Source organism: Salvelinus alpinus, chromosome 29 (genome assembly GCF_045679555.1).
Source record: "Salvelinus alpinus chromosome 29, SLU_Salpinus.1, whole genome shotgun sequence".
NCBI classification, from domain to species: Eukaryota; Metazoa; Chordata; class Actinopteri; order Salmoniformes; family Salmonidae; genus Salvelinus; species Salvelinus alpinus.
Genome location: NC_092114.1, coordinates 28,629,453 through 28,657,429, shown reverse-complemented (window position 1 = coordinate 28,657,429; position 27,977 = coordinate 28,629,453). Strand labels below are relative to the sequence as shown.

At 42.6% G+C, this 27,977-nt stretch overlaps 2 protein-coding genes across 2 annotated transcripts in view; both read right to left on the bottom strand.

The window, feature by feature from the left end:
• The window catches only part of LOC139559458 (neurexophilin-1), a 47,310-nt gene extending 30,951 nt beyond the window's left edge, over positions 1 to 16,359 (bottom strand). The window contains exon 1 of the mRNA XM_071375506.1: positions 15,620 to 16,359. Within this exon, the coding sequence (XP_071231607.1) occupies positions 15,620 to 15,673 (54 nt within the window). The 5' untranslated portion in view covers positions 15,674 to 16,359. The remainder of the gene's footprint in view (positions 1 to 15,619) is intronic.
• Positions 16,360 to 22,771: 6,412 nt separating this feature from the next.
• LOC139559457 (thrombospondin type-1 domain-containing protein 7A-like) overlaps positions 22,772 to 27,977 on the bottom strand; it is a 204,435-nt gene continuing 199,229 nt past the window's right edge. The window contains exon 28 of the mRNA XM_071375505.1: positions 22,772 to 25,909. Coding sequence (XP_071231606.1) covers positions 25,819 to 25,909 — 91 coding nt within the window. The 3' untranslated portion in view covers positions 22,772 to 25,818. The remainder of the gene's footprint in view (positions 25,910 to 27,977) is intronic.

The following is a 27,977-nucleotide window of genomic DNA, read 5'->3' as shown; positions in this document are numbered from 1 at the left end:
ATTTGCCTTCTATTTGTAGAGGACAAACATGTCCTGTTTCTATAGAGGAAGCCTAGCTGGATTTTTAGCCGTTTACAAAGTTCATCAATATGCATTTTAAAAGACAGTTTATCATCCAACCATATCCCTAAGTATTTATATGCAGAGACTTGATTAATTCGAGAACCATCTAAGCTCGTATGTGCAAGTGTATTTTCAACCAACTTTTTGAACCTATTAAAAATCATAAAATGTGTTTTCTTTGCATTTAAAACAAGTTTCAGCTGAATAAAAGACTCTTGTAATATCTTAAAATCTGTCTCCAATAGTGATAATGCCTGGTCAGCCGTTGAAGCGATAGACTACATGACAGTGTCATCAGCATATAAATGAATTTGACACTTTCTTATCTCATCACCGATATTGTTTATGTAAAGAGTGAACAGTAATGGACCAAGTATATAACCTTGTGGGACCCCTTTAACCAACTCCAATGGCTCCGACTGGATGGCTCCGACTCTAACAACCTGACTTCTATCCTTTAGATAGTCATGAAACCAACGACAGGCCTCCGATCCCAGTCCTATTAACGACAGCTTACCCAAAAGTATCGCATGGTCTACAGTGTCAAAAGCTTTAGACAAATCTATGAACAAGGCGGCACAGTACTTTTTATTATCTAGGGCATTAGTAATATAATTTACAACACGTACAGTGGCCATAATAGTACTGTGTTTAGGTCTGAAGCCAGATTTATTACTAGAAAGAGTATTGTTAACAGTTCAAAAAGATTGTAGTTGCCTATTCAGCAATGACTCTAGAATTTTAGCCAAACAGGAGAGCTTAGAGATGGGCCGATAATTATCCAATTCACTACCATCACCTCCCTTCAGGAGTGGTAAAACAAAAGCTGTTTTCCCAGATTTAGGAATTTTTCCTACGACAAATGTTTGATTAAAGATATGCGTCACTACACCAGCAATAATAGGTGCTGCACACTTGAGTAAATATGGATCCAGATTGTCTGTGTGTGTGTGCATGTGCACGCAAGTAGAAAAACATGTTGTTGAGACCCTACTTGTAGACTGAACACCAATGCCATACTCCTCGCTGTCCTTTTGGCAAAATGGTCTATGATGTCCTAGACTAGGCTACCTGGCTTAAATGCTTGCTAGCCTAACTTCCTTGCATGGGCAACAATGAACCAGGTAAGTTAGCAAGCTAGTTAACGTGAGCCTACTACATCTACAGCTATCCTACATATTGAACTTCAATCGTCTCAGGCCAGTGGCACAATGTATGAATTTATGGTTCGATCAGAATCGCTGATGTCCAAATCCCCATCTCCATCCATGGCTTAGGAAAGGCCTGATTTAGCTAGCTAGCTACTGCAGGAGGACAACAACACATCACAAGCAAATTATTTTAGATGCCAAATGTTCGCTGGCATCAATCAATGAAATACCACAGTGGCAACATGTCATACTCTTATTGTCCAGACAGCATCAGATACAGTTGAAGTTGGAAGTTTACATTCACTTAGGTTTGAGTCATTAAAACTCGTTTTTCAACCACTCCACAAATGCCTTGTTAGCAAACTATAGTTAAGGCAAGTCAGTTGGTGGGTCAGAAGTTTACATACACTAAGTTGACTGTGCCTTTAAACAGCTTGGAAAATTCCAGAAAATTATGTCTTGGCTTTAGAAGCTTCTGATAGGCTACATGACATCATTTGAGTCAATTGGAGGTGTACCTGTGGATGTATTTCAAGGCCTACCTTCAAACTCAGTGCCTTTTTGCTTGACATCATGTAAAATCAAAAGAAATCAGCCAAGACCTCAGTAAAAAAATTGTAGACCTCCACAAGTCTGGTTCATCCTTGGGAGCAATTTCCAAATGCCTGAAGGTACCACGTTCATTTGTACAAACAATAGTACGCAAGTATAAACACCATGGGACCACACAGCCGTCATACCACTCAGGAAGGAGACACGTTCTGTCTCTTAGAGATGAATGTACATTGGTGCGAAAAGTGCAAATCAATCCCAGATCAACAGCAAAGGACCTTGTGAAGATGCTGGAGGAAATAGGTACAAAAGTATCTATATCAACAGTAAAACGAGTCCTATATCGACATAACCTGAAAGGCCACTCAGCTAGGAAGAAGCTACTGCTCCAAAACCGCCATAAAAAAGCCAGACTAAGGTTTGCAACTGCACATGGGGACAAAGATCGTACTTTTTGGAGAAATGTCTTCTGGTCTGGTGACACAAAAATAGAACTGTTTGGCCATAATGACCATCGTTATGTTTGGATGAAAAAAGGGGGAGGCTTGCAAGCCGAAGAACACCATCCCAACCGTGAGGCACGGGGTTGGCAGCATCATGTTGTGGGGGTGCTTTGCTGCAGGAGGGTCTGGTGCACTTCACAAAATAGATGGCATCATGAGGCAGGAAAATTATGTGGATATATTCAAGAAACATCTCAAGACATGAGTCAGGAAGTTAAACCTTGGTCGCAAATGGGTCTTCCAAATAGACAATGACCCCAAGCATACTTCCAAAGTTGTGGCAAAATGGCTTAAGGACAACAAAGTCAAGTTATTCGAGTGGCCATCACAAAACCCTGACCTCAATCCCATAGAAAATAAGTGGGCAGAACTGAAAAAGTGTGTGCGAGCAAGGAGGCCTACAAACCTGACTCAGTTACACCAGCTCTGTCAGGAGGAATGGGCCAAAATTCACCCAAATTATTCTAGGAAGCTTGTGGAAGGCTACCCGAAACGTTTGACCCAAGTTAAAGAATTTAAAGGCAATGCTACCAAATACTAATTGAGTGTATATAAACTTCTGACCCACTGGGAATGTGATGAAAGAAATAAAAGCTGAAATAAATCATTCTCTCTACTATTATTCTGATATTTCACATTCTTAAAATAAAGTGGTGATCCTAACTGACCTAAAACAGGGAATTTTTACCCGGATTAAATGTCAGGAATTGTGAAAATCTGAGTTTAAATGTATTTGGCTAAGGTGTATGTAAACTTCCGACTTCAACTGTACATGAGCTACTCATCTCTCAAATTATTTCTCCAGTGTGACAGGTACAGCCACTTTTGAATTTAAGGAAAATTATAAAACTCAGAGAGACGAAAGGTCAATGTTTTGTACTTTTTTTTTTTTATTGATCACATGTTTTTGTGGGAAGCCTTGCTTCTCTTGGCATCAATGAATATACGCCACTGTTACATATCGATTGGTAGGTCATTTTAAGATAATCAGTACATAAGTGTGTGTAGTAAATGTAATTCAATTCTCATTATAAAAAGCTAATAAAAACAAAATGTTCCCCAGACTCGTTCTGATCAATTTGTTCCAACTCAAACTCATTGCATCACCTCTTGACACAAGAGTATTCTGGGAACAGCCTATAAGTGATAAGCTAATCAATAACATCACTGAGTTATTATACGAGGTCAGCAGACACTTTCTGACGAGGGTAGATGTATTATTAGCAGATAATAACTCAACCTAAGCTTAAAGAAATACTTCAGCTTAAAGGGATAGTTCATTTATTTCCGCGGTTGGTGATAGTGGCTAGGTAAACAAATCCAACTTGTGGATTGCATTCCGTCATTGTCATAGACTACTTACAAGGTAAGGAAACAAGTACATAATCTTGTAATTTTTGTGAACTAGCCCTTTAATAACAGCAGTATTATGTCAGTTTGCTGTTACATGTATAAACTTTATTGTTCATTATTCTATTCTAAATCATGAAGGTACAACTCCACCAATCAGATCCGCTTCCAGTCTGATGCACTAATGTGTTGCTCGTTTGCCTGGAGTGACAACGAAAATACAAACAGTCAGACTGTTCATACCAACACAAGCTGACACACACATACGGGTGTCAACGACAACAAACTGGATGCTCACAAACAGTGCAATAATTGAAGCAACATGACAATCAAAAGACACGCTGCCGCTGTCCTCCTCTCCTCTCCCCAATATTCTCACCCTCTTTTCCTTCCGATTTTCATTTCCTCTCCCTTCTCTCCCTTAAACCTGCAATTTAATCCTCAATGAATTTCCTCTTCACCTCTTTTTTTAGAAATTTGGTCAAATGATCTTCAACATGAATAGTTCTATTCAATGTGCCATGTAAAAATACTAGCACTGTTCGGGAGGCTGTGTGTAGCTGGTGTATAAGAGTCAGGTGCAGGACAGCAGATATGAGTAAATAAACGTATTTTACTCAACATAATATAAATGCAATACAAAAACAGAGCCCACAATAACGGACCTTCCTACATAGAAACAATCACTCACAAACAAACATGGGGAACAGAGGGTTAAATAATGAACAGGTAATTGGGGAATTGAAACCAGGTGTGTAAGACAAAGACAAAACATATGGAAAATGAAAAGTGGATCGGCGATGGCTAGAAGGCCGGTGATGTCGACCGCCGAATGCCGCCCGAACAAGGAGAGGGACCGACTTCGGCAGAAGTCATGACAAGCACAAAAAATACCACACAGATCTAATGGTACATTCAATGTTCCTCATAAAATATTCACAAAAATCAGGGGGGCGAGAGAGAGAGAGAGATGCTCAAGTGCTTCCTCTCTTTCTTAATCAAATTTTCCTGGATCTTGATAACTTAGAGGTCGAAACAAGAAGTGGTATCACAACGGAAGTTAATTGATTAAGTGGATTTTAAGGAGCATGCACACACACACACACACACACACACACACACACACACACACACACACACACACACACACACACACACACACACACACACACACACACACACACACACACACACACACACACACACACACACACACACACACACACAGACGATCATGAGAGGAGCTGAATGGCCGGTAGTACCAAGGCCACACAGACGAACTGTGGTTAGTCTCCCTGATCAATGATTACAGTTGTGACAGTGTGATGACTCTGGTTGATTAAGCTTGATTAAGACCAAAACATGACTTTAACAAGCAGAGGAGAGGACAATCAACTGATTAGGTGGAGGAATGTAATTGACTGTAAACCAGGGCCTGGTCAAATATAGTGCACTAAACAAGAAACAGGCTGCTATTTGGGACACTTACTAAATGATCTGGAATTTACATAGAAACAACATGGTAACAATATCTACAAGACCATTACCTAGGAATGACCTGTAAATGTAAAGCACAATCCTGTCATGACTAGCCTTGAAAACCATCCCAAAAAGACATAACATCGGTAGCAGTGGTGCTCTCTCATGGAAGCTTTATGTTCCACCTAGGAACAAATATGATGAAGTAATCCCTGTCAAAATCTGTCTGTTTAAACTAGAGATATGTTTAGTTTTGTTGCATGGCCTGCGCCTCAATCCACCTCATCCACCAATGGTGGCCTGGAAGGTGACTGAACTACAACGGTGTTGGTTAGACCACAAGACATCCTGAAAATCGGTATTCTCACGAAAACGTCTGTTGCTTCTGAACAGTTTTGTCTACACACCGATATGGAAAGGTGAGACTCTCACGAACACATACGTGTCTGTTGTTTTGCTGTAGGATGCCCACACGCTCCACAAGACTAATCTGAAGGTACCCTGGTACCAGTAAAAAAATCTGGTTTTCCATGTATGAATCTGTTATGAAATGTGTTTCTATGGGCTAATCTGGAGGAGAGGGTGCAACCGCAAAACTTTAAACCCAAGGTGCTGTGCTTTTCTGCCGACAGACAGACAGGGCATTTACAGTTACTTGGAAGTGTGTTCATCCCTCATGGATTTGTTCTTAAAGCTCTTCCAAACGTAGCCTGATTAAACCAGCATGAACGCTGCTCTTCCCATGGACACATTGTTCAGTGTGGTCTAACCAGGGTATGGAAACGTACCCCTGAAGCTAGAATGGAGCTAGTGCTCCCCATGGCCAGTCTCTGTTACTGAAGGGGAAAGATCAGGAAGATAAATCCCATCAACGGGCTTCTGGCCTGTAGCTGTGTATCCCGGACAGTGTGGCAGACACGGCCCTGTGGATAGATCCATCACCACTGGTGTGTTGCAGGGACGGACGTTTACACCCCTCCTCCCCTTCCTCTTCTCTCCCGTCCCTTCCCCTCTTCCTGGACCCAGCCAAGCAGGAGTGCTTCCCCCCTCTTCCTCCTCTCCCCTTCCCCCCACCTCTTCTTTCCCCCACTCCTTCCCCTATCCGCTCCCTGCCACATAGACCCAGTCAAGCGAGAGTGTCTGATCTCTGCTCTGTTAAAGTGGTCAATCAAGCCCATCAGCAGGGTTATGCAATCCATCACCACTGCTGTTAGGTACAAATGCCATCACTAGTCAACACACATTCACTACAGCTATTCACTAAGGCAGGAACAACTCCCAGTCTACTGAATGCCTTTGTTTTCTTCCATGCATATGCTGGTGCTGGCATGTTACAACAACCAACCATGCCTAAGGAAGGATACTGGGAAACAGGACAGAGACAAGAGGCAAGACAAGGGCTATTTCCAGAAAACCCAGCTTGAAAATTAATATAGATTGTTGAATGCTTCTGCCAACAACAAAAACTTCCCGTTCAGCTTTCATGACACAATGATCTTTTCAGAGCACTAAAGAAACTTCAGACTCGTCCTCAGAGTAACTCTGGCCATGTAAAGCAGGTTTTCAGTGGGTCATCTCATTCATTTCCTGCCTTTAGAAACAATTTACCAAGCAGCTCTACTCTACAGTTCTACAACACTACAACTCTACAAAGCAGCCCTGGGTTCAAACCCTATTCAAAATATTTTTTATATTTTGAAAGATTGTATTTGTTTCTGCTCAAGCCTGCCAGGTGTACCAGATGGGTGGGGGTTTCTGCTCAAGCCTGCCAGGTGTACCAGATGGGTGGGGGTTGCTGCTCAAGCCTGCCAGGTGTACCAGATGGGTGGGGGTTGCTGCTCAAGCCTGCCAGGTGTACCAGATGGGTGGGGGTTGCTGCTCAAGCCTGCCAGGTGTACCAGATGGGTGGGGGTTTAAAATGTTGGAACTATTCTATTGGTTCCAATGTGCCAGGCAAGCTCAATCAAGCACAGATAAGGAATTTGAAATAATTAAAATAGTATTTGAACCCAGGTAGGTCTGCTACAAAGCTCCTCCTATCAAGAGGCTGCAGATAGACTTCCCACAGTTCCCAGACAGAGAATAGCAGAGTAGTGGAGCAGACAGAGAAGAGTCCCCCAGAGGATCAAACCTCAGGTCAGGCCAGGCCTCAATTATATTTCACAGAAACAGTCAGTGCCCTTCAGTGGTTAGCTCCAAATATGACCCCTGACCTCTGAATGTGATTGAAAAACTAGAGCAGTGCACGGTGGGGAAAGATGGAGGCTGTTGTCATTAATCACATAGAACGCATGCGTACGAGCAGACATGGATGCACACACACACACACACACACCCAGAGACACATAGTGTCAGATCCCAAGTGCCTTCACAGTCAGGGGTCAGGGTTATTTTGGTTGTTTAGATGGTATGGGCAGGTTAGGGGTCCGGTCATCAATGAAAGACTTCCAAATTAAAACACCATAAAAGATGATAAACTGTGCTGTAAATATTTGCCAGCTTCCCCCAATAGGATTTGAATAAACAAAACTGTAATGACCCATGCAGTCAAAAATTAACCAACGCCTGTCAAGGGGTGATTCCAACAACTATAGACCATTATCATTGACGTTCTGCCCCAAACCAAGGTCATGTAAACACAGAGCTTACTGTCTCCTATGCAGGGTGTTATTAGTCCAGGGAGACAGAGTAAGGGTTGATAAAGGAGAAAGGAGTGTTGCCCCCAGGTCACACGTGTCATCATAAGTGGACCACCAGGTGTGTCATCATCAGTGGACCACAAGAGCAGTTCAGTAGAGGAGCACAGCAGAGTCAGGTCACCTTGAGGTGTGAATTACAGAGGTGCACCATGGGGTCTTCTGAGACACACACACACACACACACACACACACACACTGGAAGTGTCTCAGAAGAGACACTTCCAGTCTCTGATCGAAGGGTCAAAGGTCAGCAGTACTGAACTGAAGCATGTTTTTAGAGTCTAAATAAAATAGATACCAAGTTAATTAAACTTAAAGCATATTTTTTCCATCCACATTTAAAACCTAGATTTAAACCCGAAAACAAAGTAATTAGTAGAATTCACATTTCATGAAAACTCAATCAAACATCTACCAAAATTGGATGTTGGGTGTGAAGTGTACTATGTAAATACATGAGTACACTATATAAGACCTCAGCTATATCAAGGAGCCAAGCAACTGACAATACATCATAATGCTGACGTATTGATATTAATTAATAACAGAAACATACATAGAAATATGAAGAGTCATTTCTAGGAAATATTCACAATAATAACAGATTCCTCTTAAAGTGTGATTTTCATCAAAGATAATGTGATTGCAGTGGATGGTCAACGGGCATGGAGACAATTCGTTGTATTGTAATGCTGGTCGAGAGCTCAGTTAAAGTAGATCCTTCACTGTTAATTCACATGTAACATAGCTGCTAGCGGACCACTTGGCTGTGCTGTGAAGGGGCTGGGGGTTTAATAGAGGATTATAGTGCTGTGTGCTAAGAGACTGAACTCTCGGCCATGCCCCTTTACGGCTCTGCTCTCGACCTACAGTATGTGGACTTCTGGATAAAGGTAGTGCTACAGTTTAGGGAACAGGGTTCCATTTGGGATGCAACCAATTCAACATAATTGACAACCTCATAGTCTTCCACACACAATGTGCTCTGTGTAGGATCTCAGTGTAGCATCCTCTCTCTCCTCTCCCACTATTGTAGGATCTCAGTGTAGCATCCTCTCTCTCCTCTCCCACTATTGTAGGATCTCAGTGTAGCATCCTCTCTCTCCTCTCCCACTATTGTAGGATCTTCATTTGAGCCAGTTTTCAACAGTAGGAAAATGATCTTGCAGTAAAAGGAATTGTGATTTATTATGTGGATTATAATTACTGTAAATTGTTGTAGGGGTTGATATATTTTTCGAAAGGGAAAATCAAATCTGAAAAAAAGTGGAAATTACAAACTTCAGATGCTTTTTTAATCCTCAAATACAGTTCAGGTTTTACATGTCTTGCATTGCAGGGAAGTTGTCTTGCAACAGGGTGATCAAATTAAGATCCTACATCTGTATATTTCCCAATAAATGGGAATGAAAATGCCTGACAAAAATCATTACGTAATTTGTGTTCAATGAAAGGACAGAATCACAATTGGACTGATTTCCGTTCTTTGCTGATGTAATGTAATGCATCTGTCCTCGCGCTACTAGACCTTAGTGCTGCCTTTGATACCATCGATCACCACATTCTTTTGGAGAGACTGGAAACCCAAATTGGTCTACACGGACAAGTTCTGGCCTGGTTTAGATCTTATCTGTCGGAAAGATATCAGTTTGTCTCTGTGAATGGTTTGTGCTCTGACAAATCAACTGTACATTTCGGTGTTCCTCAAGGTTCCGTTTTAGGACCACTATTGTTTTCACTATATATTTTACCTCTTGGGGATGTCATTCGAAAACATAATGTTAACTTTCACTGCTATGCAGATGACACACAGCTGTACATTTCAATGAAACATGGTGAAGCCCCAAAATTGCCCTCGCTAGAAGCCTGTGTTTCAGACATAAGGAAGTGGATGGCTGAAAACTTTCTACTTTTAATCTTGATGGTTGTAAAGTCGTCTCAAATAAAACTGTGAAGGACCTCGGCGTTACTCTGGACCCTGATCTCTCTTTTGACGAACATATCAAGACTGTTTCAAGGACAGCTTTTTTCCATCTACGTAACATTGCAAAAATCAGAAATGTTCTGTCCAAAAATGATGCAGAAAAATGAATCCATGCTTTTGTTACTTCTAGGTTAGACTACTGCAATGCTTTACTTTCCGGCTACCCGGATAAAGCACTAAATAAACTTCAGTTAGTGCTAAATATGGCTGCTAGAATCCTGACTAGAACCAAGAAATTTGATCATATTACTCCAGTGCTAGCTTCCCTACACTGGCTTCCTGTTAAGCTGATTTCAAGGTTTTACTGTTAACCTATAAAGCGTTACATGGGCTTGCTCCTACCTATCTTTCCGAGTTGGTCCTGCCGTACATACCTACACGTAGACTCGGTCTCAACCTTTAAGTCTTTACTGAAGACTTATCTCTTCAGTAGGTCATATGATTGAGTGTAGTCTGGCCCAGGAGTGTGAAGGTGAACGGAAAGGCTCTGGAGCAACGAACCGCCCTTGCTGTCTCTGCCTGGCCGGTTTCCCTCTCTCCACTGGTATTCTCTGCCTCTAACCCTATTACAGGGGCTGAGTCACTGGCTTACTGGTGCTCTTTCATGCCGTCCCTAGGAGGGGTGCGTAACTTGAGTGGGTTGAGTTACTGACGTGATCTTCCTGTCTGGGTTGGCGCCCCCCCCCCCCTTGGTTTGTGCTGTGGTGGAGATCTATGTGGGCTATACTCGGCCTTGTCTCAGGATTGTAAGTTGGTGGTTGAAGATATCCCTCTAGTGGTGCGGGGGCTGTGCTTTGGCAAAGTGGGTGGGGTTATATCCTTCCTGTTTGGCCCTGTCCGGGGGTATCATCGGAGGGGGCCACAGTGTCTCCTGACCCCTCCTGTCTCAGCCTCCAGTATTTATGCTGCAGTAGTTTATGTGTCGGGGGCTAGGGTCAGTTGGTTATATCTGGAGTACTTCTCATGTCTTATCCGGTGTCCTGTGTGAATTTAAGTATGCTCTCTCTAATTCTCTCCTTCGCTCTTTCTTTCTCTCTCTCGGAGGTCCTGAGCCCTAGGACCATGCGTCAGGACTACCGGGCATGATGACTCCTTGCTGTCCCCAGTCCACCTGGCCTTGCTGCTGTTCCAGTTTCAACTGTTCTGCCTGCGGCTATGGAACCCTGACCTGTCCACCGGACGTGCTACCTGTCCCAGACCTGCTGTTTTCAAATCTCTAGAGACCGCAGGAGCGGTAGAGATACTCTTAATGATCGGCTATGAAAAGCCAACTGACATTTACTCCTGAGGTGCTGACTTGCTACACCCTCGATAACTACTGTGATTATTATTATTTGACCATGCTGGTCATTTATGAACATTTGAACATCTTGGCCATGTTCCGTTATAATCTCCACCCGGCACAGCCAGAAGAGGACTGGCCACCGCTCATAGCCTGGTTCCTCTCTAGGTTTCTTCCTAGGTTTTGGCCTTTCTAGGAAGTTTTTCCTAGCCACCGTGCTTCTACACCTACATTGCTTGCTGTTTGGGGTTTTAGGCTGGGTTTCTGTACAGCACTTCGAGATATTAGCTGATGTACGAAGGGCTATATAAAATAAACTTGATTTGATTTGAATGTAATATTGTCTGACAAGACTCAAATGCAAGCCGTATTTCCCCATACACTGATCTGTGGGTGGCAATCCCTCTCCCACTGTGCTGACTGCTTGCTATGGCAGGGCTGGTCGCAACATCTACAGCATGTTATGATGGTTTAATACTACTAACAATTAGGGCCGGGACGATACCAGTGTCGCAATACTTGTTAGTATTGTGGCAAGGAAACAAAGCACTAAACGGATTTAACAGCCCTAATGTTGGAAACAAACTTCATTAGCTATGTTGTCATCCAGAGTCACATTTATGCATATTCCAAGCTATAGCACACAATATTTTACATACAACAGGTTTTTAAAAGAACCAAAGAGTTTGGTCTTCTTCGTGTTTTCATTTTTGCCATGGAAAAAGTATTGCGGTACTTGAATCTTCACAGCTCCACTAACAAACAATGGTGAGAGGCTGGCCAAACATAGTGCACTATACAGGGAATAGAGTTTCATTAGGATGCAGCACTGTCGGTGTCTCTCCCACTGCGCCAACTGCTTGGCATGTCAGGCCCTCTCTCCAGCCTGTTAAACAATGATGGTGTAGTTGTAATATGCCTGGCCTAAAGTAGTGCACTATTTAGGGAACAAGGTGCCATTTAGGAGTCATTATGTCTGTCTGTCTGTCCCTCAGGAACAGAGCCTCCTCATTGCCCCCTTAGAGGAAGTGAGACATGGCCGAGAACCCCCCCCCCCCCACACACACACACACCTGCCAGTCACTGACAGCCCTGTGTTGCAGCAATAGGAGCCACCCTGCTACCAGTCATAGGGCCAGAGAACATGCTGTTGTTCACACTAGCTGTCAGTCAACAGAGTATCATCAGCAGTCCCTCTGCTGGGAGCAAAACCACCCTAAAAGAATGTCAGCTATCTGACTGGTTGTATTGGAGCTGGCTTGATCAGAAGTAAGATGCAGAAAAATACACAAGCACACACACACGCACCAAGGAGGGCACCGATAACTCCCAACTAAGCCGAATAATGAATAGAATCCTATTTTAATTACATTTTCTAGCCATAGGTGACCATATTCATTTGTGAATGCCGCCCTCGCAGAGAGGCGTGCGCTGTATTATACCACTGAACACCTGCATCAACTGTTCTTCAGAGCGAGCACAGTGTTATCCAGGTCAAGGCGCGCCCCGCTCAGACAAGAGGCTTAGAGACGAGACAAGAGCTTTTAACACGAAATAAAACCGTCAAAGTTCAACGGTAATCCCCGTAGGTATGGATAAAACCGACAGTTTAACTGTCTGGAAAATAATAATCTAGGTTTAGTGGAGCGCAGACATGGAGAGAGCAGATATCCAGGTGTAGAATTAAACTAATATGAACCAATTCGTAACTATAAGACAATATAATCAAATATGTTCATCTCTTCACAGTCGGCTGAAAAAGGCCTACCTTTTTTATGAAGCAAAATACAAATTGAACCAAGGCTATACATTACAAAGACTACATTTTCATCCCAAAATCTGCAGCCAATATCATTATGTAAAAATAAATCCTAATCAATTTGTAAATATATATAAAATAAATCCTACCATGGAATATTTATATCGCGTTGTATTGAATTGATTACAAAAATAAATTTTCCACAAATGTAAAATGAAGTAGTCATAGGCCTATGCCTAAATTGACAAACCATTTCAGGGCGGGGAAAAAGTTGAAAAGTGTCAAATGGCACTTGTCAAATTTGTCATTTCGAACTATTAGGCCTATGTGAATTCAGGTTTCATCATCAAGCCTACATCTTCATTGGTTTGAGTGAACAAAACGGACTTTTAAAACATTATTGCGTCCCACTGCAATGATGTGTTCAATTGGGACTCATTCTACCCGGCTGTTTTAAGGCGCGTAAAACAACGGTCTTGAATATCAGAACCATGGACAGCTCCCGGTGCTGAATAAGAAAATCCACTTGATAATGCTCCTTGACTCGTTTGATTGAAATTCAGAGGTGGAATTCTATGCGAGAAGAGGTCAAATAAAAATAAAAAAATCATTCCAAGGTGCCTAATCTATTATACGATAATATTCCTTTATACAGGGAAATGTAATTTGGCCTATACAATCTGTGATTTTACGTTTACAGTGAAGAAACATTTACGTAGCGGAAAATTACAGGTCAAGCTTTGGTCTATATGTTGCATCTGAGATGTTGGTGTTCACATCCTACAAGATAGTCTAGCTGTATCCTTATCAAAGCCCATATCAAATAAGCCCATGTGTAACGCAAAATATAGATTACATTTAAATTAATTTTATTATGATTACTAAATGTTGCGAGATTTTTTAATTGTATAGGCCCTGGGAACACTCTAATTATTATAATTCTGTGGAATTGATTAAAACCTCACTCTTAATAATTACATAGGATATCTTCCTGTAAATGTGTCACAAATTGTAAAACCCTTTGTAGGCCTATCTATATGCTTACATTTTAAGCATAGCCCAATGCGCCATGGAAGTTTTCAGACTCATTTTAGATAATGTGGTAAAATAATACCCCACGGACAACTAACAATAACGACCTGTTTTTCTGAATTTAAATTAAATTAAATACTATTCCGTCAAGCCGATAGAAAACAACCAGTAAATTAATTAGCTTGATTAGAATCATTTTAGTTTGAATAAATGTCGTTTTGCGTGAGGATTATGCAGATGAAATAATTATTTATTGAAATGTCAATAGGACAGTTGTAAGAGAAGCCAGTTGAAATAAGCGTATTTCGTGAAATCTAAAATGTGTTGGGCGAAAAATGTCCTGTGGTAAGTTCACAGGAAATAGACAGAAGCCTGTCCATTGTGTGTGTGTGTGTGCGCGCGCGCGCTTGTGCGTGTGGGTGTTGCGAACTGTATATTACAAAACATTTGACTTACATTCATTTTAACACCGGACAGTATAGTTTGACACAGTGCTGCCGTAGACCTGATACCAATAGCCTCTTAAAGGAATAAACATTTATTTTGAGTTGCGTAGAGAGACTGAGTGAGTGAAGGGAGAGAATCCCCGCTCAATTCCAGTAAGAATCAAAGGCGGATTCATTTAGGTGTATGATGTGGCATCTGCTAGTCTTAGTGCCAAGTTAACTGGGTTAGGGATAGGGAACAGAATCTTAGGCAACACATTTTTGTGTGAAGGCATTAGGCTACTCTCCTCGAGGTGTCTGCAGAATTCACACGAAAGCCGAACGCGTGTGTGTTTATTTTATTTTTTGCAAATGATAATATAGCCTACTTGGAAAGTGACTTTATTTGAAATATTTAAGTGGCATTCTTTTTTTAATATCAGAGAGTCTTCCTGTTACTTTTTAACAAAACTTTGGTACATGAGAAACCTGTGTTTTCTTTCCACTCAATGTCCTAGCATAACTTAAATGTTATCACATTATGCTCGCTTTGAGATCAGCAAGATGGAGCTGGGTTGTCCGGGCCACGCGCCAAACAACTCTCCTCCATGTTGTGTGTATTATGACTGCTATGAGTGGGATCATTTTTAATGTGGCGGACTGAAAGGAAAAACCGTTACTGCCAAAATCAAAAGGAGAAACGGAGAATTTGAAAGGTTCCTTCAGGTTGACGTGTAGCCTTCAGACGCACCTGCCGGGCGTTTTTGGTTTGTTATGACGCCCCCATGAGACGGTTTGTTGGAACTGCAGCACAATCTTGTCCGTTTTCAGCTAGTGTGCGGGAAAGATTTATTTAATTTTACACTTTAAATGTGTTATTTCTTTGACACGTGTTTTAAAAAATTATCAGTCAAATATTAAATAATTATTCAGTCTTATAACCAAATATATTAATTTTGAAAATTAATTGGACTAATTAGTCCTATTAATTGGACACCATAGACCACAGTGATCAAATAGAAACGCATACAGTAATTGTTAAATAGTCTGTCTTAAAACCCACGCTCCGCCATGTCTCAGTCATGATGATGTGGAATTTAAAAAGTTGTATTTCCTCCCAATACCCTGATACAGGACGACGGAATGTTTTTATGCAATGAACAGGACATGCCCCTGAAGTGAAGAGTTGGCTTCAATAGTTCTGTCAGTGAGATGCATTTCATAAGAAATCGTTTTTACACATGAGATTTTAGTAAAATGTGTAATTGAAAGACCACAAAACACCGAGACAACAGTGAAACGACAAAGTATTTATAAACACAAACAAAAGCACTACTCACCAGGTAAACCGCTGGCGTCAGGAGTAACATCGCACACCAACACGTCGCCTGCATTCTTCCTGGTCTCAAACTTCCACTAGTTTCCCTTCGCTGGCTCTTTGTCTGTGAAGACCATAAATCCACGCGGTATCCGCTTTTACACAACCGTCAAGACCCTCACCAGCCTAGGCAAAAATGAAATTATACACCCCATGACCACTGAACAAGCTTAGCCTACACTTGGAGACAGATATTGGACGAGATGGGGGGGAACAAATAACGATTACAAAGGAATTAATCCAGAGAGCAGGGCTGAAGCAATGTCATAGTTCAATGAAAGATGAAAATTCGATTCAGAGTAAACATAAGGGATCAGTCCTTGATTTGATTGTCTTGCTGCCTGCCGTGCGCGTGAGGCTCGCCTAGCAGTTCCTTACTGAAAAGGAGAACAGTTCAAAGTAGAGTCGGATAAATAACGGACGCTTTATAACCGCGCCTCTGGAAAACGCGTGCCTACAACACATCCGGGCTGAGAGAAACACCGTCGCTCTGTCCACACATAATATGAGAGAGAGAAGAGGAGGGAGGGGAGGAGAGGAACGAGGAAAATATTAAAAAACGGGGCGAGATTGGTCCGAGACGCAAGGATCACAGAGTAGTCTTTAAACAGCCACTATAGCTCGACGGAAAAGCTTTTCATTTACTGACTGGCGGTAGAGTGGTGGGGTTGGTTGATAGAGATAAACGAGCCGACATTCACAGAGAGCCACAGTGCGTATACAGTATGACTCCAGGACAAACAAACTCACTAGGCTATAGCACCAGCTCCCTCCCTCACTATGTATGGACAGATCACTGCCATATAAACCAGCACAGCTGGACAATGACATTGTTTTCTCGTAGGCTATAGGTTATGTGCAGAATTTTGACTAACCAAATGCTAATGCATACAAAAATGGACCTACTCTATATTTAGTAACAGTCTAAAACATAAAATTCAATGTGAAAAGATTAGCCTACATTGACAGAAGTGCTAAATGTAGCCTTATTGAGGATGTTCAAGACCTCGGAAGGGTTAAGCAGAACACTTTGAAGTCACTCAAGGGGAAGACAGGGCCAAAGAAGTAGGCTACTCGAGGGACTCTTAGAACATGGGGTCTTATTATGTGGATGGTCCATATCTTGACTACCACAAGTGCAAAGTCAATTCATGTCCATGTGCACATGCATGTGCGTGTTGCTATCATTGTGCGGTATCAAACTATACGTAAACGCACTGTCAGAGCACAAGGTTAAAGGAGCATGCACCACATGCTGAGTGTGTGTTTGTTGCAGGCAGTATATCAACCAACCCCACCTCTTCTTCCTTTCAAATGCCATCCTGGAGAAAAAAAGAGGAGGGGAAGAGAGGAGAGGAAAAGACAGGGAGGGTAGTTCTGGTTGAATAAATCTGTGGTCCTCTCAGTGCTATAACATTGTGGTGGTCTGCTACTGTCACTATAACTCACCCCTGGGCCTGATGGATTCTTGTTCTGAATGGCTTAGGTAGCCTTCACAGGAGAGAGAAAGAGAGGGTGAGAGACTAGCCTTCACAACAGCTGCAGCAGCACCAGACCCAGGGGGATACATCTTTAGAGGCCTGCCATGATGCTGAATCCCAGCCTGGGGTCTGCTGCTACCCTGATACCCGTCATTTTGGAAGTACAGGACTGGTGCCCAAGAACCAGAGGCCCTATCAAGCGACGAAAGTGCTGGTTTAGGATCAGTTCTTACCTTTTAGATCACAATGACTATGACTACTCATGTGGACTCAAACGCTCAATATATGCAGACCCAGGTTTGAGGTTTCGATACTAGCGATTCATCAGGAAGTGAAGTGGAATAAAAAAATGGGAAATTGGCCAATGTTTTCTTGGAGGATAATTTGCAGCATATGCTCCCGATGTGATTTATTGACACGCACAAATACACAACGCATAGGACCTTCGCCAGGTCCTCGGCAATAGTCGCTCTGCCATGTTTCAGAGCCTAAAACATTTTTGAAAGTGAATAATGTCGGGGCTCAAGGATTCTCAAGGGCAAAACAGCATTACAGAGCATCAAATCAAATTGTATTTGTCACATACACATGGTTAGCAGATGTTAATGCGAGTGTAGTGAAATGCTTGTATCATATTGAGGAGTTACAACTGAACTAGTCAATTTTGCAACATCAGAGATATGAGAGAGAGAGAGAATGTTAACTAAACACTGAGCAGAAACTTTCTCTTCCTCCTGATCACGCCCCCCGCCACTTCTCTTTCTCTCTCTCACTCCAAGAGACACCCTAAATGTTAAAGGGATAATCAGGAGGTGGTGCTAATTCTCCTTGGCACACCTTTGGTGCCCATTCACTGCAGTGCAGAGCAACGGGCAACGAATTACAAACTAGTCACTTCCCTAATAGTCCTACCCAGGATGGAGGGCGGGGACAGGGGCGGGGAGAAAGGAAGGGGAAGAGGATGGAAAGAGGACTAATGAAGGGGAGAGAGAGAAAAAGGGGGCTGTGGAATGAGCTGAGTGACGTTGGCAGTACATATAGGAGACCGAGCCTGATCCGTCCGGTATTATGAATATGTCCAGCTGGCATGGCTCATTGCCCGATTGTCAGGGCAGATGTTGGGAGCAGAAGAGAGGGGAGCAGGCCCCTGAGCTTCAGGCCTAACCATGATGTGGTGGTGGCAGGGATCTGTTGCTGCCATGTCTATGCCATCCTGCCAGCCAGCTGGCATCTGAAGTGCCCACTCCACTCCGCTATGACTAGACACCCAGAGAGGGACAGACAAGTCTAACATGAGTTTTACCCCTGACCAGAATGGATGGGTGGTGGGTAGTGGGAGGGTGCCTGGTGGGTTGTTATGGTGGGAGGGTGGGGACATTGATCAACCATGTGTGGGTACAAAGCGCGGACTTCCTGGAGCTTGTGGCGGAGGCTGCCAATGTCTTTTATGTGGATGTGCGGTCAGGCGGGCAGGCGGGCGGGAACGTGCAGGCGGCGGGCGGACGGACAGCGGGATCTTGGAGATGACAGAGACAAATGCGGGATCAGAATGACGGTCACAGGATGCAGCTGGCAGCCATCACCATCGAGTACTTCCTCCTCATCACAATTAGACCCACTGTGTGTTACTGTGTGTGTGTGTGTGTGTGTGTGGTGTGTGTGTGTGTGTGTGTGTGTGTGTGTGTGTGTGTGTGTGTGTGTGTGTGTGTGTGTGTCTGACTGACTGCAGCCTGCAGGCTCTTGGAGCCGGAGGAGAAAGACAGGAGGAGAAATGGAAGAGAGGAAGAACTATGTTTGAATGCTTGTCATTCTGTGGATGAAGTCTTGCAGATGCACTCCAAATTCTCTAAATGAAGGGAGAAGTGGGACATTTAGGGAAATGTTTCTAGTTTAAGCGTTCACAAAAATGGGAAATAAAAGGTTCTCAGCTGACAAAAAACATACGAGGAGCTAAATTCTGCTCCCCAAAGTTTGTCAGTCCAGGCTATTTATCTTCCAGACATCGTCAGCAGGAGCATCTGGCAGTGGCCTCTACTGGTTACATCACTGATGTCTTGAAAAACAGACACAGACAATTCAGCTAGTACTTATCTAGTACTTAGCTAGTACTCATCTAGTACATGGTTTTGTCTGTTGGATATTTAAAGTGATGCCAGGCATTCATCTCCAGGCATCGGCAGACATAAAGAACTTTCCTGGAATCAACTGGCAAGTGTCTTCACTGACATTTTCAACCTCTCACCGACCGAGTCTGTAATACCTACATGTTTCAAGCAGACCACCATAGTCCCTGTGCCCAAGAAAGAGAAGGTAATCTGCCTAAATGACTAACGCCCCGTAGCACTCATGTCAGTAGCCATGAAGTGATTTGAAAGGCTGGTCATGACTCACATCAACACCATCATCACAAAAACCTTAGATCCACTCCAATTCGCATACCGCCCCAAAAGATCCACAGATGACGCAATCTCAATCGCACTCCACACTGCCCTTTCCCACCTGGACAAAAGGATCACCTATGTGAGAATGCTGTTCATTGACTACAGCTCAGCGTTCAACACCATAGTGCCCACAAAGCTCATCACTAAGCTAAGGACCCTGAAACGAAACACCTCCCCCTGCAACTGGATACTGGACTTCCTGACGGGCCGCCTCCAGGTGGTAAGGGTAGGCAACAACACATCCACCACGCTGATCCGCAGCATGGGGGCCCCTCAGGGGTGCATGTTTAGTCTCCTCCTGTACTCCCTGTTCACCCACGACTGTGTGGCCAAGCACGGCTCCAACACCATCATTACGTTTTCTGATGACACAACAGCGGTGGGCCTGAACACTGACAACGATAAGTCAGCCTATAGGGAGGACGTCAGAGACCTGCCAGTGTGGGGCCAGGACAGCAACCTCTCCCTCAATGTGAGCAAGACAAAGGAGCTGATCGTGGACTACAGGAAAAGGAGGGCCGAACAGGCCCCATTAACATCGACGGGGCTGTAGTGGAGCGGGTCGAGAATTTCAAACTATCATGGTCCAAACACACCAAGACAGTCATGAAGAGGGCACGTCAACACCTATTCCCCCTCAGGAGACTGAAAAGATTTGGCATGGGTCCCCAGATTCTCAAAAATTCTACAGCTGCACTATTGAGAGCATCCTGACTGGTTGCATCACCACCTGGTATGGCAACTGCTCGGCATCCGACCGTAAGGCGCTACAGAGGATAGTGCGTACTGCCCAGTACATCACTGGGGCCAAGCTTCCTGCCATCCAGGACCTATATGCTAGGTGGTGTCAGAGGAAAGACCAAAAAATTGTCAAAGACTCCAGTCAACCAAGTCATAGACTGTTCTCTCTGCTACCGCACGCCAAGAGGTACTGCAGCGCCAAGTCTAGGTCCAAAAGGCTCCTTAACAGCTTCTACCCCCAAGCCATAAGACTGCTGAACAATCAATCAAATGGCCACCCGGACTGTTTACATTGACACCCCTCCGTTTGTTTTTACACTGCTGCTACTCACTGTTTATTATCTATGCATAGTCACTCTACCCCTACCTACATGTACAAATTACCTCTAACCTGTACCCCCGCACATGGACAATAAACTTAATGAAAAATATTAAATCAAAAGTAACACTATAAAATAACAATAGTAGACACTATACAGTATACCGCCTGTATATAGTGTCTACTATTGTTATTTTATAGTGTTACTTTTGATTACATTTTTTACATTACGTTTATTTCGTAAATATTGTCTTAACTCTATTTCTTCAACTGCATTGTTGGTTAAGGACTTGTAAGTAAGCATTTCACGGTAAGGTTCACGGTACCTGTTGTATTCGGAGCATGTGACAAATAAAATTAGATTTTGATTTGTCTTCTATGAAGCAGAGAGAGAGAGCGAGCGAGACAGAGCGAGCGAGCGAGAGCGAGATAGACAGACAGACAGACAGACAGACAGACAGACAGACAGACAGACAGACAGACAGACAGACAGACAGACAGACAGACAGACAGACAGATATATGCCAAAATGATCAAGTGCTTCAAATTTCCTCTCTCTCTTCATCAAATTTTCCTGGATCTTCATAACTCAGAGGTCGAAACAAGAAGTGGTATCACAACAGAAGTTAATTGATTAAGTTGATTAAGGAGCATGCACAGACACACACACACACACACATACACACAGAGAGATGGAGACATGATCATGAGAGGAGCTGAATGGCCGGTAGTACCAAGGCCACACAGACGAACTGTGGTTAGTCTCCCTGATCAATGATTACAGTTGTGACAGTGTGATGACTCTGGTTGATTAAGCTTGATTAAGACCGAAACATGACTTTAACAAGCAGAGGAGAGGACAATCAACTGATTAGGTGGAGGAATGTAATTGACTGTAAACCAGGGCCTGGTCAAATATAGTCCACTAAACAAGGAATAGGCTGCTATTTGGGACACTTACTAAATGATCTGGAATTTACATAGAAACAACATGGTAACAATATCTACAAGACCATTACCTAGGAATGACCTGTAAATGTAAAGCACAATCCTGTCATGACTAGCCTTGAAAACCATTCCCAAAAAGGCATCAAATCGGTAGCAGTGGTGCTCTCTCATGGAAGCTTTATGTTCCACCTAGGAACAAATATGATGAAGTAATCCCTGTCAAAATCTGTCTGTTTAAACTAGAGATATGTTTAGTTTTGTTGCATGGCCTGCGCCTCAATCCACCTCATCCACCAATGGTGGCCTGGAAGGTGACTGAACTACAACGGTGTTGGTTAGACCACAAGACATCCTGAAAATCGGTATTCTCACGAAAACGTCTGTTGCGTCTGAACAGTTTTGTCTACACACCGATATGGAAAGGTGAGACTCTCACGAACACATACGTGTCTGTTGTTTTGCTCTAGGATGCCCACACGCTCCACAAGACTAATCTGAAGGTACCCTGGTACCAGTAAAAAAATCTGGTTTTCCATGTATGAATCTGTTATGAAATGCGTTTCTATGGGCTAATAGCAGTAAGGCCAAATTCAATGTTTTATGTAATATTTTTTATATATATTTTTTATATCTACCTAAAGGCGTACTAAAATTCAAAAGCTAAAAGCAAAATGATCCTTGGCAGGATCATTTTCAAACAATCCCCCCCAGCTTAGACTCTTAAAGATTAAGAAACATCTTCACACTATCGCCCAGGCCAGAGAGAGTGTGATTTTAAATGTACAGTAGAATAGCTCCAGTTCCTCAGACTTCACTAAAGCCCCTTCTGTCCTCTGACGTGTGTGTGTGTGTGTGTGTGTGTGTGTGTGTGTGTGTGGATAGCTCTTTCTGACCGACGTGTGTCCTGGGTCTGAGTTTCTCACAGATTCTGCCGTCTTCAGCGTAGTGTTTCTATATCTACATTTTCTTCTGCACTGGAAGAGGGGAGACATATATTTTCTTCTGTACTGGAAGAGGGGAGACATATATTTTCAAAAACCTAGCTGGAGGGAATGGTCAGCATGACATCTTAAATAGTGTTCTAGCGCCATCTAGTGGTACAGACTGATATAACAACATATTCGCTTTTTAATACGGGTGCATACTGCATGATGAGAGCCTTGTCATAGAGGCTAATGACACAATTATTTTGTTTTTCTTATTTATTATCAGCAACTGGTCAGATACATATAAACAACCTGTAGGAAAAGGACAGAGCTCTGCGACTTTGTTTTAACAAGGTAATCATCAGTATCGCTTTAGCAAAGATCATTAACGTTACACACACATAGGCAGAAACACACATGCACACACACACGCACGCACGCACGCACACACACACACACTTCGAGAGGTTTTTACTTAACACTGCGCAATAAAAAAGAAATGAACATATTTATATATAATACATAAATAATTATTAAATAAAAACATTATGCAGTCATTTATTTACAACTCATTTAAAAAAGTGAACATTCCTTTGACCAGCTGGCAACAGACTCCTCAAAATGATCAATGATGTTTCTGTCTGTCTGTCCATCTGTCTCTACCACCACAATTCAATACCCTCTTTGTTTTCTGGGGAATAGAACGGTTGTAATAGAACGGATTAATTTACTTTACATGAGGTTTGTCCATCTATACCATTGAATAAACAGTCTGCACTACCAACTGCTAGTCCGCCATAGCCAATATTATGCATATAACCTGTTTTCAGACAGAGGACTCTGACTCTGACTCTTCGGATATGTCATTGCATCATTAGCATGAGAAGCTTGAGCTACATCTAGGACCTTGGTGCATTTGTTCCTTGGAATTCCTTGGAGTGTTATTATGGCTACCTAGGCTACATTCTATCTAGCTTTTGCAATACATAACTCATCATAGAATAGCACCAAGGCAGGGAGAAAGAACAAAGCATAAGTGTGTGTGAGTGATTATTGTAGACATTGTAGTCACACTCATCTCTCAACCGATGTAACAGCCACACTGAATATGAACAGCATTGAGAGATCACGTATGATATGTATATAGCAATACGCCTAAGTAGTTTGGATACAAGTAGGCTGTTCTAGTTACGATTGGCGATGTTACACAGCAGTAGATATTAGACCAAGATATAAAGTGGACCCTCTCTCTTCTGATGTAACAGAAGGTAAAGAAGACGTTGTGAACAAACCCAGTCACACCCTTCTGTCTGTCTTAACAACTAAGACCATATTCAATCAAACTCGCAGTAGGAAAAAGGAATCACATTGCTCTTGCACTGTGAAAATGCACCCTTTCAATAGCATCATCAAATAGAATTGCTGCTGTGGTTCTCTCAATAAACATCCAACAGCTCCTTTAATCTGCTTCTTTATGGTGTGAGCAATGTGATTTTTCTGCCATGCGGAATCCGGATTCCCTGCAGTGCACTTTGAGATGAATTAAGATAATAAATTAAATGGAAAAACAATGATTAACCATAATAAGCCTTCAACAGTCAGAGAAACCAACAGGAGACAAACATAAAGTCAGTCAGTCAGGCAGAGAAACCAACAGGAGACAAACATAAAGTCAGTCAGTCAGTCAGGCAGAGAAACCAACAGGAGACAAACATAAAGTCAGTCAGTCAGTCAGGCAGAGAAACCAACAGGAGACAAACATAAAGTCAGTCAGTCAGTCAGGCAGAGAAACCAACAGGAGACAAACATAAAGTCAGTCAGTCAGGCAGAGAAACCAACAGGAGACAAACATAAAGTCAGTCAGTCAGGCAGAGAAACCAACAGGAGACAAACATAAAGTCAGTCAGTCAGGCAGGCAGAGAAACCAACAGGAGACAAACATAAAGTCAGTCAGTCAGGCAGGCAGAGAAACCAACAGGAGACAAACATAAAGTCAGTCAGTCAGGCAGAGAAACCAACAGGAGACAAACATAAAGTCAGTCAGTCAGGCAGAGAAACCAACAGGAGACAAACATAAAGTCAGTCAGGCAGAGAAACCAACAGGAGACAAACATAAAGTCAGTCAGGCAGAGAAACCAACAGGAGACAAACATAAAGTCAGTCAGGCAGAGAATGAGACATGTTCAGACCTGGGTTCAAACAGTATTTGTTTTCTTTCCAATACTTTGAGCATTTAATTGAGCCTGGCCTGGAGTGGCAGATGGGCGGGTTTGCACTTTTGGGACTATTCCAATGGCTCCATTGCGCCAGGCTCAGTTAAGCGCAGCTGGAAACAGATACTACTACAAAGGTAAAGTGGTGCCCACAAAATAAAGGATATTTACATGGCATCGTCCGTCCTGTCATCATATCACATACAAGAAGCAAAATAAAGGATATTTACATGGCATCGTCCGTCCTGTCATCATATCACATACAAGAAGCAAAATAAGCAAAATATTCTTAACAAACGTTGGTGAGTTTTTGTTTTTGAAAAAAATGTATACTTTTTTACATTTCTAGCACAAGACTGTACATCATCTTGTATTGAGAGAGGCAGCTTCCTAGACATAAGTATCATGCTGCACTAATATAGTGCAATATTGCGCCTGAAAACAGAAGAGAAAAGGAGAAGCAGAAAGAGATTTCCTACAAAGGTTGACAGCATTTCTGCAAGATTAGGACACTTTCTTCTTGTTTTATTTTCTAGGGAAAAGGATCCAGTCCAGAACAAAAATAGAGAGGCAGCGATTTTCTCCAGGAAAATTGAAAAAAAGCGTTGAGTGTTTCTCATTTCATTTTTAACAGAGCACCTGTAGCAAAGGAGGGACTTATGCTTCTGCAGCAAAAATCATTGTGTTTTTTCAGGGCCCTCTCCAACAACCTTTGTTTCAAAAGGCATTTTTATTTGACAGAAAAAGTAGTAAATGGCAGATAAGCAAAGGCAGACTTCCTTAAGAAGAAATAGAGTTTGTGAAGGCTCTTGTGAAACAAATTATACAAAAATTAAATAAATCAAAAATATTGAGGGAGGAAAATTCTAGGCTACTAATGAACAAACATGGTTCGATTTCTGTCTGACTTATTTTTCTTATTTTTTTTGTTATCTTCCCAGAGTTCCAGATATCTTAATAAGCCACGCCCACTGGTAGCCTGAGAAGAACGGTCAAATGTGGGTCTCCATGACAACCCATCTGTCTGTTCCCACGACGACAGTCTCCATGACGTCAGTGTAAAATGATTCTGCCACAGGTAGATTAGGAGGTTCACATGTCAGCGTCTCCGTCATAGGCCAGGGTCAGGGGCTTGAGCCGGTTGTTATACATCTGTCTTCTCTGGGGTTTCTTTGGCTTTTTACTAGGAAAGAAAAATGGCAGAAAACATTGTTATTACATGTTTTATATTTCAATTATTGAAGAGGACATCTAGACACCCCTAGCCCTAATATGTAGGCCTAGACATCATAATAATGAAGGACGTATCCATATCATGGCTAAGTTACCCCCACCTGATACATAGAACTCTCTCTGCTATCTTTTCAAAACGTTTGCCTCAAGTAAAGAGCTGCATGCATCACTGTGCTGAAGGCCATGCGTTTAGTAGACGGTCACTTCTACCATCATGCAAAAGGCAATATTGAAATTGCCAATGACTCTGTTCTTACACGGCCACTGTCCTTGAAGGAAAAACAACACATCTGTTGGTTACAGCAGTAGTAAGGAACATTTCAGAAGCACATTTCAGTGCCCCTTGTCCTAGCATTGAAGTGATGGTGCAGTCGATAACGCAGCACTTCATGAACAATGTCAACAGCTGCTGTAATTGATTTTTATATTGAGACATGTGAGAGAGGTTGAACTCTAAAGGAAGCTGATGAGGGGGACAAGCACAGTACAGAAAGCAGCTTTTTTTCAGCCCAGAACAGTTCCCACTCAAACAGTTCCCACTCAAACAGTTCCCACTCACCTTAATGGAAACTAGGCTATGGCACACAGAGACAGTGTAGACAGTTAGCTATAGGTACATAATGATGACAACACTATGGCATGTCGGGCAGGCTCTAATATATCACACATCACAACTTTACATACAAAACACAGGAATGAGAGACAATAACAACACAATGATGAATATATATCAAATGTAAATAAGATATGTTGTGAAATGTGTCCATCATAAATGGATCGGGAAGAATGGACGGAACAAATAAAGGCTTGAATGGTGAGAGGATCATTGAATAATGGTGATGAGTGATTCTTCTATCTGGCCACAAGAGGACAGTATGCTATTAAAAGTGAATGCTGGTCGTTTTATAGAGTAACTATGAGATCAATGTTCTGCGTCTCTGAAATCAGAAATATACTGCATCCATATTATGAAGTCCTTCAACAAATAACCAAGGGACTTCCTAAAATGGATTCTGTACAGAAGTATGTTTACGTATGGAGGTGCTCTAAAGACTAAACAAACTCCAGGAGCACAGAGGGGTCAGAGGTCTAACAGAGGGACCTGAGGGGATGACTTCCTGCTCACCTTCATCAATAGCTCCATTTGATTGGTCGGACAGGCACATGTGACAGCAGATGTGGGGAGGAGAGAAAGACAGAGGGTAGGGGAGTTTGTGTGAACACTGCAGCGAGGGCCGCCATTATGTCCGGACCTCTAAGTTATGAGTGTTTCAATGCCGTGTGGTTGTTGTTGTGGTTGTTGGTGGTGATTTTGTTGTTTATGATGGTTTTGTTGTTGATGCTGTTGTGCTTCTTGTTGATATTGATGTTGTTGATTATATGGTTGTTGCTGACAGTGTTGATTTTGTTGTGGTGGCGGTTGTTGTTGATTTTGATTTTGTTGATGATATTGCTGATATTTATGTTTTTGTTGTTGTAATTGTTGTTGATCTTGACAATGATTCTGATGCGGTTGTTGGTCTTGATATTGATGTTGTTGTTCTAGTTCGTGTGCCTCATTCTGGCAGTCAGGACACGTATAAGCCATGGTATGATCGTTCTGTCCTCTCCAGATCACCGTATCAGTGCACCGGTCAGGGTTGCAGTTACAGTGACGGGTAATACTCCGACTGATGGTGCACGGAAGAGGGGGGGGGGGGGGGGGGGGGGGGGGATGAACGGATGAGGTGGGGAGATAGATGGAAAGAGAAAAGCAAAATGGAGAGTACAAATAATGACATGATTTGAAATGAAAATGAATGGGTAAAAATGAAGCTGATGTGATCGTGAAGTAATATACACTGAGTGCACAAAACATTAAGGACACCTTCCTAATATTGGGTTGCACTCCACACTTTTGCGCTCAGAACAGCCTCAATTCGTCCGAGAATGCACTCTACAAGGTGTCAAAAGCGTTCCAGAGGGATGCTGGCCCATGTTGACTCCAATACTTCCCACAGTTATATCAAGTTGGCTGG